Source organism: Harmonia axyridis, chromosome 5 (assembly GCF_914767665.1).
Source record: "Harmonia axyridis chromosome 5, icHarAxyr1.1, whole genome shotgun sequence".
NCBI classification, from domain to species: Eukaryota; Metazoa; Arthropoda; class Insecta; order Coleoptera; family Coccinellidae; genus Harmonia; species Harmonia axyridis.
In genome coordinates this window covers 15,442,140-15,459,047 of record NC_059505.1, presented here as the reverse complement: position 1 = coordinate 15,459,047, position 16,908 = coordinate 15,442,140, and the positions used below count along the sequence as shown (strand labels likewise).

The 16,908-nt window shown below is 33.8% G+C and overlaps 1 protein-coding gene across 3 annotated transcripts in view; it reads left to right on the top strand.

The window, feature by feature from the left end:
- Nucleotides 1–7,904: 7,904 nt before the first annotated feature.
- The window catches only part of LOC123680582 (cAMP-specific 3',5'-cyclic phosphodiesterase), a 447,060-nt gene continuing 438,056 nt past the window's right edge, over nt 7,905–16,908 (top strand). The window contains exon 1 of one of the 3 annotated variants that reach the window (XM_045618553.1): nt 7,905–8,228. In XM_045618553.1, the coding sequence (XP_045474509.1) occupies nt 8,134–8,228 (95 nt within the window). In that variant the 5' untranslated portion in view covers nt 7,905–8,133. Of the gene's footprint in view, nt 8,229–9,365; nt 9,485–16,908 lie in introns of those variants that run through there. The other 2 variants (XM_045618556.1, XM_045618554.1) reach the window with 2 other exon arrangements.

The following is a 16,908-nucleotide window of genomic DNA, read 5'->3' as shown; positions in this document are numbered from 1 at the left end:
TCACTACCCGATCAAAAATGTTTATACCAATATATATATATATATTCTTTTGAGAAAGAGCAATACAAAATATTAATTTCAACAATATTCAATAACATCGGATCATTGGACCGTCAGATTTGGAATACCAGGAATTTCACTTCACATTCGTCCATGCTGAACATATACCCTTCATCTGGAAAAGCCGGATTTTTTATTAGACCATCTACGTTTTGTCGTCTGCTATATTATGATGTCTGCAAGCTTTGTTTTGTTATCAGTCACAAGAAAGAGCAACGATATAATAGTATATTATTCAACGAGCGGTAATGTAGGTCATAACTCACGCAGATGAAGTTTGCAGCACGAGCCGCAGGCGAGTGCTGTAATCATCAAGTAAGTTATGACCATTACCGCAAGTTGAATACTATACTTTATCTACGACTATATCAATAAATACTAAGAAAAAAATACAGACTTAGAATATAGACAGAAGGAACGGGAAATAAACACATGTGCTCCATCCCGACTTCAAGAGAGATGGAAACTTAGTGTCACCAATCACAATCGGACTAGCTTCGGCTAGCTCGATTCCAGTACAGAGTACAGACATAGAACTATATTGAAAACCCTTAATAGTCGCCTATAAAAATGCATTAAAATATACCCAAAAACATTCCCTGTAAACGACGACTTAATGACCTTACTGCTACAAACTCCTTTATATTTTTTTCGGGCAAGTAATTCTGTATGGTAACATTAGCTCTTTGTCTTTTGGAAATGTATACCTATATAATATTTCATCTTCACTATCTGAATTAATCGTTTTCAGCGAAACATTCACAATCATTAGATATCAACTTTATTTGAAAACGTCAAAATTATTAAAGTGACATTCTCTCGGACATTCCTCCCCTTAATAACAATAATGAAATGTTCCCTTTCGGCCAATCGAATAGAAGCAGAGAAGTATAGAAGCACAGGTCCATATTTTCCGATTTATTATAGTGAGTTATTATAACTCACGATGTTTGTTAATAGATGCTATCAATTGCTCAAAAGCAGTTGAATAATGAATATATAATTCAATAGGAGTAGATAAAACTGTTTAAAATCTCACAAAAACTATGCAAAAGTGCTTTAAATTCTCGACTGAAAAAAATACCGGACGAAACATTGATATAAAACTCCCCACGGACATAGGAAAACTTAATTTACATCAATCTGAAAAAATGTGTATCAAAACAATCAATACTAGATCATTTTAAAACAAGCCTAAAGCAGAATAGTTATTTATAATACAAGTGCAGAAGGCATTGATATTCTTCCACGAGTTCAAAATTCAAAAACGAGCCACAAAGTGGCGAGTTTTGGAATGAACGAGTGGTAGAATGAGCCTTCTGTACGAGTATTATACATTATTTTCTCTAATTCATTGCATTTTCATTGAAATTAATGAAATATTTCCATAAATATAATTTAGTGATTTTTGTATTGAAAAATGTTGGTTGGCAGAACTGATTTCTTTAAGGCAAATTGATGAATTGACAGATAAAGCCGTGGCGGAAAGTTCAGAGAACCAACATAGAATAATAAAATATAACCATGAAAACTGTGCGTTTCTGATATATTCTCGCACGATTTTGTTCTACAAGATGTGGAAGAATGAACGGAATAACCACAGAATTAGAGAAAAATTTTATTTGAAATATTCAGGAGTCACTTCTGATAAACAATTGAATTTCATTCAACACTTCCATGAAATAAATATAAAAACTACTTATACTTTGAGAACCATGTGGACATTGTATACCAGGTGGCCAACCGCAGATGCGGATCTCATTTTGAGGGAGGAAATGAAGATGTTTCGAAAATAAATTTCGTGATGTGTACATAAATGGTATTCAAAAGCACAATTCAAAATTATTTTCATATATACAGGGTGTTCGAAAATGAAGATTTAAGCCAAAGTACATTTTTCCGATGTACCCTGTTTACAAATTCAAAAATAGACCGATAAGCTCAAATATTGTTGAGTTCTTTCTGACCACTTCATAGCTTAGAAGCACCATTTAGAAAAAAATGGTGAAAAACTGAAAATATGGACTTTTTCAATCGGAAATTAATGAAGGAACCAGTTACGCCACCGAAAAAGAATATGTTTTCACGAGTAGACATATTAGCGACTTATAAACAGAAAACAAATTCAACTTTGAGAGTGATCACAATTAATATTCTGATATTAATAATGAATGATGGCTACAAATGTTCTTGTTTCAAATGGCACACGAAGTATATTTCTATATCTTATCGAAAGTAAAAATTAATTTCGAACTTCGAATTTCAACTCGTGGAAGAATATCAATGCGTTCTGCTCTTGTATTATGAAGAACTATTTCATCATGTCCGCGAAATTCTTAATAAATGTGAAAATAATCTTCTATCGGTATTGCTCTCTATTGCTGAAATGTCATTTGGCGTCCCTGGCCTGAAAATAAATATTTGTTTTATCGATTTATCTGAAACGGCAGTGCATCACTTCAGTAAAAGACTTCGTCAACATGTTTTGGACACACTTTTTTCCAGAATACAGCCCTGGACAGGAGCGACATGAAATGCAGGAATTTGAGGGTCTGAAGAACCGCTTGTGCAACTGGAACAGGCTAAAATCGATCCTCTCACCCTGCAATCGTCGGGGATGTGTGCTGTGGCACCCCTTGAGCAGACAACTCCCAAATTTGCCGAAGCTCAGCGGGTTTTAACGCTGTTGCTTTCGAAATAATTTCCGGATATACGATCCTTACGATATTCGTCAATAGCGGACAGTTTAAGGTCATTTCAATGCGTCGAATGTTTCTTATTCGAAGGTGTTCGCTTTTATCACTGATGTTCGTGAGGAGATTACTGAACGAAAATGGGTGATGTGTTTTTTATTATTCACCATAATTATCTTTCAGAATGATGCACCTTGTTCTCTCCTGAAATTTCTGCGGCAATTTTTTGTTCAAAATTTTCAACCGAGACTACCCAAAATCATGGAAAATTACAATTTGTAATTGATATAAGGTATTCAATTCAAACTCGAATGTATCGAACCTACAGAGTTTCGTTCAATTCAATATGACGACAAAATCTAATTATTCCTAGACATTAATGATCAATAAAACAATCATATTATTTTAGTTTCGAAGAAATGAATATATAATTTTCTACCTGATTCTTACCTGCACATTAATGACACGAATTCCTAAGGCAGAAGGCCTCATGTATTTCGGAAACTGATCGCATTATTTATATAGATTTTGGTGTGCAAGAATCGAGGGGTCTATCACTGGCCGTTTTCTGTACACTAAAATTCCAATTCAATAATTAATTTCACTAAATTCACAAGAATTCTGTTCAATTCACCATAATTCCATTCAGTTCCTCTTCCTCACACGTTAAATTCATCATAATTTCGTTCAATTCTTTAAAATTTCGTTCAATTCTTTGAAATTTCGTTCAATTCTTCACAGTTCCGTTCAATTCTTCACAATTCTGTTCAATTGTTTACAATTCCGTTCAATTATTTAAAATTCTGTTCAATTATTTACAATTCCGTTCAATTCTTTCCAATTATCTACATTTCTATTCAGTTCTTTAAAATTTTGTTCAATTATTCGCAATTCCGTTCAATTTTGTACAATTCCATTGGATTCTGTTCAATCCTTCACAGTTCCGTTCAATTCTTTACATTTTCTTTCAATTCTCCACAATTCCGTTTATTTGTTCACAATTCTGTTCAGGTGTTTACAATTCCGTTCAATTTTCTACAATTTCATTCGATTCTGTTCAATTCTTGACAATTCCGTTCAATTCTTTACATTTTCGTTCAATTCTCCACAATTCCGTTCAATTCTTCACAATTCTGTTCAATTGTGTACAATTCCGTTCAATTATTTACAATTCTGTTCAATTCTTTATAATTCCGTTCAATTCTTTTAATTAGATAGATAGATATATATATATCTTTATTCGTTCTCATTGAAATAAACAAAAACAAGTCACAGAGATGATTACGTATATAATTTTCTGTACGTTTTCATCTACATTTCTTTTCGGTTCTTTACAATTTTGTGCAATTATTCTCAATTCCGTTTAATTTTTTACAATTCCGTTTAATTTTTTACAATTCCATTCTCCTCTTTTCAATTCTTCAGAATTCCGTTCAATTCTTTACATTTTCGTTCAATTTTCCACGATTCGGTTCAATTTTTTGCAATTCCGTTCAGTAATTCTGAATACACAATAGCCCATAGAATATCGATATCAATAGCTTCTTGTTAATCTGTACCATAACACCTGTAGCACTGTAGCACACTATGAATTCATATTTGAGAAGGAACTCGTTAAGTTGGCACCCCAGCGGAATGCGATATTTTCCTACCAGTATCCCTTTGGTACAAACGAAAATTATTGTGTTACAAATAGTTACTAACGAGTTAGTAACGAATGCCAAAAAAAAAATTCTTCATTTTTGAAAGAGCGGTTGCTAACTTCGCATTTTAGGAATGATATTCCTTCATTATAAGTAAGGAAAAAAACACAAATTTTTGTGTTACAAACAGTTACTTATGATGGACTTTCATACTGAATTTTCTTTCGAGAAAAATTGAGTTGAGTTGCCACCCCAGAGGATATTTTTCTATCAGTATCCTTCGGGTACAAACGAAATTTTTTGTGTTACAAATAGTTACTAACGAATGCAAAAAAAATTCTTCATTTTCAAAAAGGTGGTTGCTACCTTTCTTAGTCGTTGAGAAATACTGAATTTTTTGCATATTATGTTTCCTATACTTCCTATAATTTCGGAGTTATAGCTTCATTAACATTATCTTCACCAAAGTTAGAATAAAACAGATGGCTACGACTGCTACAATAAGAACTTTGACATTTCGATGAAAATTAGTATTGTGCGTTTTTATTGAAGGTAACAATGAATCGTATATCTGAAATATATCGAATTGAGATTTTTATGTTATTAGGATATGATGAAGAAGTCAACAAAAAAGGACGATAATTTATAGCCTAATTCAACCGAAATCCCATTACCAGACCTGATCTACGGTCAGTAAATAAGTTCAACAAAACTGGTTTAGTGAAAGATTTATCCTAATTATGGCTCAGAAAAAATGCATCAACTGAAAACAACTTTTTATATATTTGTGTCATACTAGAATCTTTCAAATCCACACTTGAGTACACTAGACAAATATCCAGGGATCTTGATTTTTCGCAAACATCTGTAATGAAAATTTTACGTGAAGATTAATTACATCCATACAAAATAAGATTAGTTCAATATTTGTCAGATGATGATTTCAATAGACGTGTACAGTTTGCGAACATAATGATGGAAAAATGTGACAATAAAAATGATGCAAATAAAAAAAATTGTATTATACCTATGTTGACTCGGTTATTTCTAAATCCAAGTATTTTAATTACATTTCAATGTAGAAATTTCGCTATTCGAAACTTTCATACAATAAAAATATCCCAAACGAGAATTTTTGGCTGCAACAAGATGGTGCTCCACCCTACTATGCGCGTGTGGTAAGGCAATGCCTAAATAATGTGATTCCAGAAAATGGATTGGAAGGCGTGGTTTTATCGAATGACCGCGATTCCCGACATGAATCCTTTTGACTTTTTTCTGTTTATAAAACAAAACCTGCCAATATTCAGGAATTCAAAGATAGGATTAAACATCGAATTTAAAATTCTTTCTGTGTTTTCCGGAAGTTACAGACTATTCCACACAGTTAGAAATTGCGGTTTTTCCTTATTCAAAGTTCTTCCTCGATACGTCTTGAAGTATTTATTTTAGGTATAGGATTCGTTTGAGTTACTCCCCATCTTTTTGTACGTAGAATTGACTGAAATAATGAAAAATATAGCTTCAGATTTGAAATTCTTGCGTTTTGATGAATCTGAGTTGTCCAGTTCAAGATCTCCTTATAAACACCCCTTATAATAATAAGTTTGTGCAGAATCGAAAATGAAGAATTTTTTTTTGAAGAAAATTCTTTTGAAAAAATGTGATTTCTTATTGTCACCATTTTTCTCATGAGAATCCCACCAACTCATGAGCCGTTGAGTTTTTACCCAAGTCATGTCATATTGCTGAAATTTTCATCAAGAAGCTATCTGATGATGCAATAGTATACTGGGAGTGCCATTTGAAATAAGGAAGTAGTAGCCTGTTTCCGGTATAACCGGAAGTTGTAGTAATGTGAAATATCACGATCATTATCTCAATCCACAACATGCAAATTTTCAGCACAAAATTTCGATCAGTTTTCCATAAACATCTAATTGGCCATATAGCGTAGAATTGTTCCTGAGGGCGTGGATATGGGGGATAATCCCACTCCCACCTCAAGACTTTCAAAATTTAAAATTTCCTAATTCTCGCCAAGACGGTTTATGAGTTTATTATCGCTTTCAAGATTATTATTTTCATTGCACTATGGACACATTTACGTCCGGGGTTTATTTACTTCAGCTATCCACTTTGTGGTCCCTTGTTTTGCCATCTGTGATTTTTGCATTTGTCCAAATGTATAAACTTATCCCATGTTTTTGCATTTTTGTATCATTCTCGTCACACAATTTCAATACAGTAGTTGTCAAAAAGTGCAGTTGACATTCAAAGGTTTGTAACTTTCCACATTACATGTTACGCCACTGTAGTTTTCCTCTTCAAGAGAAACCTCAACCGGTAGGGTGCGCTCGCAATATTAAGAATTTCCACTCCTGTGTGGCCTGATGGTTCTTCGAGTCTTTTTCTCGCTGTGGAGGTACTATTGAATACATCGTATGAGCATTTTTCTGTTACCTTTATCTACGTTTACTGAATCAATTTTTAATTTCGGTATTTCTTATATCAAGGTGATAAATATTTGATTTATTTTTCGCGATCAAAAACCGGTTTTTGGTAATAGCTGAAAATTTTGGACTAAACATTTTGGAAAACTTCTCATAATATGGGACTACTACTTTTTGGAAACATCTCAAAATTTCTGACCACTACTTTTTGGAAACACTTAAAAATTTTGGCCATCCTTAGATCCTGACATTTCTAATTAACACCTGATTTTGGAAATCAAGATTTTTGATTCAATTTCTAAATTGAGACAACTGAACTAGGTGAAAGGGTTCATCCCCAGAGAGGCCTTCACTGAACTGAAGTTGAGTTTTCAAAAGGAAAGTGAGTATTTATAGTATTCGAAATTTGTATTTTCAAGGTTCAATCATAATTGTAATTTTTTTTTTCTGTTAAGTTATTTTCAAGTTCCTTTGATCGATTCTTGCTCAGCCCACATCCTCTCTACGACTGAGCACCGAAATAAAATAATCTCCATCTGGGAGGATAATAAAATAAGTACCACCCTTAACTGTAGGAGTAGGCTATAAATTGGCGCCCAAAGTGGGGCCTGATATTTTTAGCCTACCCCTATAGTTGAGGGTGGTACTTCTGTTATTATCCTCCCAGATGGAGAGTATTTCAAGAAAAATACAAGTGTGGTAAAGAGATACAAAAATTATAATCACAAAATTAATCTTGTGAAAAAACGACATGAATTTGTCATCAAACAAGAAAATTAAACGATGCCTGCAAAACACAACATACAGGAAATGTTGCACAAGCTCAGTGACTCATCCCGTATCATTCCTTAGACCCATCTACACCTCACTACGGAACAGCTTACATTGGCAACGAAATGCAAAACATCAAGCGACATGGCACTCTGACAATAATTTAATCCGAGTTTCAGCGGGCGGCACGCTTTTTATAGATCTCAAATTCAGCCGCTACTTTATTTCTGGAGACAATATTTCACGGTTTGGTATTGGGACAAGCCAACACACGAAAATTCCCGTTCGAGTAACTAGTGTTAATCCAATCGGGCATTCGGTTATGGATCAAATTTTCGGAATATCGGAATTGGCTTTATTGAAGTAGCGAATGACCATGTGACATTGACAACGTGTGAGATATTGTGTCCCTTTGTTATCGTACCTACTCTAGTGCTAAACCATACCTGTCTCTGTGTTTGTTTACATTGTTGAGAACGGTGTTTGACCTACTGAATCTGTTGACTACTGAACATGGCTAGTCAGTACAGGAAGAAGAAGGATGAGTTTGAAAGCAGAGTTTTGCGCAGGAAACGTGGTTGGACTGTTGTCATTGGACGAGAAATTGGGTAATTCGTTTTGTCGTGACATAATTATGAAATATTGTCTTCTTCTTGTCCTTAGATTGAATAGTTGGTTTGTCGCTGACAGCGAATCGAATAAATCCTAATAGAATCGTCGACGTTTCGATTCAAAGTTTGGATCTTTTTCAAGACTGAAACATTCATTAATTTATTTTAAATATTATCTTCGACATAAACATTACGAACAATTCAACAGTGTAAAAGAACTTGGTTTAGCAACACGAAATATAATATTACAATATCCAAACTATGAGCTAAAATATACTATACAGTGCGCGTCAAAATCATGGAACAAATTCATTTTTTCAGAAGAAAAATATTTGGCAATAAAATCCTGAAACAGCTCAATTTTTGTTTCACTTTCTCCAAATTTTTATGAATTTTGAAGGATTTTTGTTGCATCCGGTGCCATCCCCATCAACTCTTCAAATTTTTTGAATAGGGGAAGTGGATCATGTGGTCCTTTTTAGGCAAGGTCTTTGTATCTTCTTTACAGGCGTGTAGAAATTTTCAAGAATATATATTTTTTTAAATTAGTTAGTTCAAAGAGATTTTCAGTAAGTGCACTTTGTCATTGCTCATTTACTTTGAGACGATTGTACCTGATAAAATTTGTCACCGAAGTCGACCATTACATTTTTTTCATGCACAACTTTCAACCCCCTCACTTGACAAATTAGAATGAGTGAAACACTGCGCTTCAGTTATGATCTCAAGTAGGTATGTTATTAGTACGTTTCTACTGAAGTTGGAACTTTTCGATGAAATGTTTCAATTCAAAGAAAGATTTCTGACAACGCTATGTCATCAATGTTAGGAATTTGTAACCAGGTAACCATGTAGAGATTTGAAATTCGCAGTAATGAAATTGATTTTCATGCTTATGGCTGAAAAAAACATACATAACATGAAGCGTTCAAGTTACTAGTGTTAATCCAATCGGGCATTCGGTTATGGATAAAATTTTCGGAATATCGAAATTAGCTTTATTGAAATAGCGAATGATCAGGTGACCTTGGCGACTTGTGATATATTGTGTCCCTTTGTTATCGTACCTACTCTAGTGGTGAACCATACCATACCTGTGTCTGTGTTTGTTTACATTGTTGAGAACGATGTTTGACCTACTGAGTCTGTTGACTACTGAACATGGCTAGTCAGTACAGGAAGAAGGATGAGTTTGAAAGCAGAGTTTTGCGCAGGAAACGTGGTTGGACTGTTGTCATTGGACGAGAAATTGGGTAATTCGTTTTGGCGTGACATAATAATGAAATATTGTCTTCTTCGTGTCCTTAGATTGAATAGAGAGTTTGTGGCTTGAGGACAGAGCGAATCGAATAAATCCTTATAGAATTGTCGACGTTTCCATTCCAAGTTTGGATGTTTTTCAAGACTGAAACATTAATTAATTTATATTAAATATTATCCTTGACATAAACATTACGAACAATACAATAGTGTTCAAGAACTTGGTTTAGCAACACAGAATATTACATTTTATCAAATAAACTAAATTTGATTTCAATGAATTTGGTGTCGAATCCTTAAGCTTACTGAAAATGCTCCCCACTTTTTTGAGAGGATGAAAGGGGAGTTGGCAGTTAGGTATCTTATTTTTTTATCAGATCATTCACCTTTACAGAAAAATCAGAGATGAACGGAAATCCTTAATAAACCTTTCAACTTTTGTCTTTCTCACTGATGAATTAATTTATTATTATTCTCGTTATTATTAATTTTTTTAAGTCGAATTCATGTTGATATTCGAAGTGATGGGTGGCTAGGATTGTTTTCTCATTTTTTTCCTATTAATTTTTCTACAGTCATAAGAGTGCTGACATATATTTTTTTTTATATCGTTTTGTCATACCGACATACATACCACTGCATTTTATCGAATAAACTCAATTGGATTTCAATGAAATGGGTGTCGGATCCTTAAGGTTTGAAAATGATCCCTTCTTTTTTGAGAGGATTAACTTTATACTCAACACTTCAAATAGGATTTTATGAGATTAAGTTAGGTTTCATATTTTATTTTATCAGAATATTCACCTTTACAGACAAATCGGAGATAAACAAATTCTATAATAAACTTTTTTCTTTCTCTCTTACTGAACTGTTGAGACTCTAATGACTTGTTTTATGGGATAATTATTATCCTTTAATGAATGTTTGATTTTATTTTCATTTTGAGCATGGTGTGAAGGGTCACTTAATTTATAATTCCTACACAATTTTTTTTTTTTGTTGCTGTATAGTTGAGGTCATTGTTTCCATTATGAACTACATGACTCAATTTGACATCGACTCGTATTTAACTGTTAGCCTTTATGCATCCTTTTATTTCATGTTGACTCGAACAATCTTCAGAAATTCAATAAAAAAGATTTATACACACATTTATCTCAAGATATTGTCTCTAATTAGTGGAAAACAGAGGAAGGACTGACGCGAAGTCGAAAGCTTCTGAGTGCTCGTTTATTCATTCAACAACTGCAGCCTTGAAGACCTCAAATATGACAGTAGAGACAAATGAACGCGCGATCTGAAGCTCTTGACTTCACGTCAGTGATTTCCTGATTTTTTCACTAACTTTCTTGGTTATGCTGTAAATTAGAGGTAAAGTATTGAGTCTATATTAAATTTTTTATTGAATTCATCAGGAGTTTTCAAGTTGACATGAAATTTTGCGAAAAAATTTTATAATAAAACTTTGCTTTCGTCGTTTTTTTCGATATTCGAGGCTTTACTGTGAAAAAATGGTTATACATTTATGTATCGAAGTATTGTCCATCGCTAGCCAGGCAGCGTACGAATTCCGCGTTGAAAAAACTAGTCATCTTTTGAAGCGACACACGAATCGATCCAATTTTTTACTTTATAAGACCGAAAGGGCTGGTCAGCCAGGCCGTGTGCCATTGATCGAAACAAATGATAATCCGAGGGAGCAACATCGGGAGAATACGGCGGGTGGGGTAGGACTTCCAATTTCAACGTTTCCAAGTATGTTTTGACCACTTTCGCAACATGGGGACGAGCATGTCATGCTGTTAAATCACTTTATTATGTCTCACACAAACAAACGCCGTTCAACATCTCTCGACTTCAACTCGTACGGCACCCAATTTCCTTCTTTTTGAATCATTCCAATGACTTCCAAGTGTTTCGAATTGGCTTGTTACATCAATCCCAATGATCCTGCTAATTATTGATGCGTTTGACACGAGTTTTGATCGAGATTAGAGATTGGATTTAATTAAGGAGGTTTCATTTCATTTCATTTTCTGTTATATCCATTCTCGTGAGGTGTTTCCTGAGGCGACAATGCCCTGTGAGGAATCTAGTGAGGAGGTGTAGCATATTTTTACTAAGATCCAGATACTTCTTGCATCTCGTAGAGTCAAAGTTTCGAATAAACTTTTTGCAGTGATCCAAACAAGGAAGATTTCGCCTGAGTATTTCCTTTTTCGGTTACTTCCTTCTCCTGAAATTCTTTCTTGTAGGTACATTTGTCTACGCCACAGAAATGTTCCGGGCCGATGAAAGGAGTTTGTACTCCCTTTAATTCCTAAGTGGTCAGGAACCCAGATTGAAAAGACATTGTTATTCTTTCCTATTTCATTGACTGGAAAGAACCGCTGATGGTATGTAGTTAGTCGAGGAGGACCAGGTTCTTTTATTCCTAATTCCCTCATTGCCGGAACCTTCCCTGGATAGTTTGCCTCATAGGTCACTCTCGTTCGCTAAATGAAGAGGTGTGAGATCTGTAATAATCTCCAAGCACTAGTTGGGCACGTTCTCGGGTATTGAAGATTATTACAGATCTCATACCTCTTCATTAATGAAATTATCAAGTAATGTCTCTAATTCTGCATCTTCGAAAACCTACTCTCTTTCACCGTCATGCTGGTATTCGACGTCAAAATCACCATTCTTGAAGCTTTGAAACCACTCTCGGCACGTTCATATGGTAGGATCGGTTCTTGCGTTAATATAGGATATTTATTTTACAATGTTCTTTCCGAATATTATTTGGTTTTTCTTTCAATTGATCAGATTACTCACTTCACTCAATTCACTTCATTAACGTTATTAATTTCAAGAAATACTCGTAGCTGAGTGAAACTCATTCCTCAACATAATATCTCATTAGGTTCGTTATACGAAGACATTCCCTGAAGTGCGAATACTCCAGGCCAAATTATTATGCTACACCTCACTAGTTGCAAACTTCAAATAATTTAGACTGTAACAATGGCAATTCCATGGTAATGAGTGTAAACAAATATTATTCCTGAAATTATTCCAACAAATAATGAGGGAATATAATTAGTGGAAACAATGTGTTAACAACTGATTCGGAACATTAAATTATTGGTGTTTGCCCCTAATTTGATACTGTGAATTTATCACATATCGGTTATCGGAGATGTCCTTTCTGAACTCTTTTTACGAATGTACCTGTAGATTCGATTAATCAGGTAATCAGAGAAACTTAGATTTTCATTGAAGCATATAAGGATTTGCAAAGTTAAATGATAATCGGTTCGATCATTTATCTTTTTGAATCTAGCTATTTTATATTTGACAGCAAATTTCAACAACTTTAAGGTATTGCTATGGGTAACCCAGCTAGCCCGGTTGCTTATTGGCATTGTGTACTCTGCTGCAACTATAATAATAGTATAATATAGTAAATAAGTTAATGTGAACACCCATATTTCAAGGAACTAAGGTTGGGGTCTGGCTGACCCCACCTTACCAAAGACGTTCCAGAAACTGTACTATACCAGTTACGGGTGAATTAAAGCAGTCCCTTTATCTATTCATTAAATGAATTACCCATAATTCAATGTGGAAATAAGTGGCAACACAATTAAACTTGAAATAATTAAATTAATGCATTATAGACCAAGAGGACATTATGCATAATGTTTTGACAATTTGAGTAATGTCATTGAAAAGGCATGTTGTAAATATTGACAAAAATTGAATTGACCGAGCTTCATTAACAATTGATGTCTGTCACCTATGTAGGGGAATAATTAATATTCAATAGAATCAGATGACCTACTGTGTTTTCTTTCACTGCTTCATTTAACTGGTATAAGGACCCTAGTTTGATAGTTCTTACTTCTTAGGTATAACATTTTTGAACTGGTTCATTATAATTTCCTTTCAATGATTTTATCCGGACCGGAGGGAGATTTATCGACGTGAAGAAATTCGGACAGAGGGTATTTCCACATCAGGTCAGTTTGTCCGTTCAGAAGATTTATGGTCGGAATACTGATATATTTTTTCTGTTGAAGCAAGGGGAATTCACATCAACGAACTACTTTATGAAAGGTCGAACAGAGTGAGGCTCTTAATTCCTAAAAAAGTAACCTCTGATGTTTGGAATATACGAGTCAAAGTCTTCTTCATCCCGATCTGGCGTATATTGTGATTTCCTATCACCTTTGAAAAGCATTTAGAAATATTACATTAGCTAAACCTAGTGTTGCCATCTATAAAATTTGGCAACCAGGACAAGACGCGTGATACCCCAGATTTCAAAGCCCAGAACAGGTTTCTTTGAACAAGGGCGTAGAAATGAGGGGTACTGGTGGAAATTCTCCCCCTATGATTTCCAAATTACCAAATTGCGAATTCTCGCAAAGACGAGGGACGAACCATAAAATGAACCAATAATTTTATTTTTCTTCCAAATCCACACGGCAGTAAAAAATCGGACCCTTTCACGGTTTATGAGTTCATTATCGCTTTCAAGATGAGTACTTTTATTGAACCATAGGCACGTCTTTGTCCGAGGTTTATTATTTTCCTTTATCTATCCGCTTTCTCGGCCTCTTATTTGCCATCTGTGATTTTTGCATTCGTCATCGGAATACACTTCCTCATTGTTTTCGGTTTTTTGTATAATTCTCGTCTCAAAATTTCAATAGTGTAGTTATCAAAGAACTGAACTGGGTAATTTGTGTGGGATGTGTTGTACCTACTATTTTGTGTTTCATTCAAATCGCAATTTATTTGTGAAAAAATCAGTTTTGAATTGACTATATCCAAATGGTGCTCCTAAATTGGAGGTACAAATAAAAAAGATAGATTTCTCGGATTGTTTCAAGAAAAAAAGGCCTATAACATGAGTCCCCAAACATATGGTTTTCGAGATGCAGGTGTTAAACTTGAAATATTTTTTTCATAAGACTTTTCCTTCTCAAGATAATTAATTTGAATTGACCCTAGATATTCCAACTGGAAGTTTTCATCATGTTATATGCCAATTTTGAATGCAAATACACAGGGTGATATTTTTTGAGGAAGGATAACTGATTCTTTTCTTCAGAACTATTTTTGGTGAACCGCTAGTTTAAAAAATGTAAAAAGAAAATCTGGTCCAATACTATTTATTTTGATTTTTTATAGTTTTATCGTATCTGCTATTGATTTCGGGAAAAATATTTCGAACAACTCTCTAGTAATCCTCAGGAAAATCCAAATTATTATAAACATTCAGCTAGTAAGCTGTAATGCAAAAATTAATTTTAAGTTTTGGTACTAATTTACCCACTCTGTCGTGAAGATTAATGGATTTGATAAACTGATATAAGCATCGCTGAAAAGTACGACACACTAGAAACACCCTGTATCTCGAAATCAAAACGTTTGCGGGCTTATATTCATGGGACTTTTATTCCTAAAATTATTCAAGGAAACTCTCATTTTCCTCCGTATCTAACTCTAATTCAGGAACATCCAGTATAAGGTAAGAACCACCGAATTGGTAATAAAAAAAATTATTACGAGTAATTTGGTTCAAACTTCGTTATCTCGTTCGTTATCTTTTTTTCTCACATTACAGATATGAGTAATCGTTTTCGTCAAAAAAATATTTTCGATTACCCCCCCAAGAAAAAAAAAAGATCTACGCCATTGTCTTTGAACATAGTGTAATAAAAAACAGTTTGAAATGTCATAAATCACCTCATTCATTTTCAGATCTTGAAATTGAATTTTTTCATCTTTTATCATCATATTTTGAATGCTGAAACAAAACAGAATCTTATTGCAGTTCGTTAAAAGTTGTTTTGATAATCAATCACTATTTTTCATTCTCAAAATGAAATATAACTTATTAATGAACCTACTCTGTTATGAAAAGAAAACCTTATTAAACTATCAAACCTAACAAAATTGATTTGAAATTTTAAACAAAAATCTCATAGGGGTGGCCCCAGACTTTCAATTTTCAAACCCGCACTACACATGAAGCCCCGCCCAGACGCTCCCCGGACACCCTCTAAACTAGAACAAATCCGGAAAAATATATAATTATATATATATAATATATATATAATATAATATATATAATATATAATTGTAGTGTCATCTGCGTATATGGCTAGAGAAGTTCTGTCTGACTTGGGGAATAGATATTTTCAAAAGTTTCAATGGATTTCAAAATGTCTAGTTGCCGGACTTTGGTTCCAGGTGTAGAATTTATAGATTTTTTGATTCTGATACATTATTATAGTATATAAAACATATTTTGCTATATTGAAATGATTCCTACGATGTATGGAGGACGCCTTATGTTCTTTCGACCATTTTTTCAAATTGCGAATTTCAATTGTTGTGGCAGCTTCACTATTATCAGTAGTCGAAATTATTCGAGCTCTTTTGTGAATTTGGCCAAATATTTTTTTATTTGAATTTTTATTTCTATTATCAGTTTTCAGATTGGCTATAGTTATTTATAATGGTGATTGGTGTTCAATTTTCTTTTCTCTAATTCTGTGGTTATTCCGTTCATTCTTCCACATCTTGTAGAACAAAATCGTGCGAGAATATATCAGAAACGCACAGTTTTCATGGTTATATTTTATTATTATATGTTGGTACTCCGAACTTTCCGCCACGGCTTTATCTGTCAATTCATCGTTCAAATTTGAAATTTGCCTTAAAGAAATCAGTTCTGCCAACCAACATTTTTCAATGCAAAAATCACTAAATGATATTTATGGAAATATTTCATTAATTTCAATGAAAATGCAATGAATTAGAGAAAATAATGTATAATACTTGTACAGAAGGCTCATTCTACCACTCGTTCATTCAAAAACTCGCCACTTCGTGGCTTGTTTTTGAAAATTGAACTCGTGGAAGAATATCAATGCCTTCTGCACTTGTATTATAATAGTTATTTATAATACAAGTGCAGAAGGCATTGATATTCTTCCACGAGTTCAAAATTCAAAAACGAGCCACGAAGTGGCGAGTTTTGGAATGAACGAGTGGTAGAATGAGCCTTCTGTACGAGTATTATACATTATTTTCTCTAATTGATTGCATTTTTATTGAAATTAATGAAATATTTCCATAAATATCATTTAGTGATTTTTGCATTGAAAAATGTTGGTTGGCAGAACTGATTTCTTTAAGGCAAATTGATGAATTGACAGATAAAGCCGTGGCGGAAAGTTCGGAGTACCAACATATAATAATGAAATATAACCATGAAAACTGTGCGTTTCTGATATATTCTCGCACGATTTTGTTCTACAAGATGTGGAAGAATGAACGGAATAACCACAGAATTAGAGAAATAACTATTAGGACTTTGTTATCTAGGACAATTGAAAATTCTTTATGTATTATA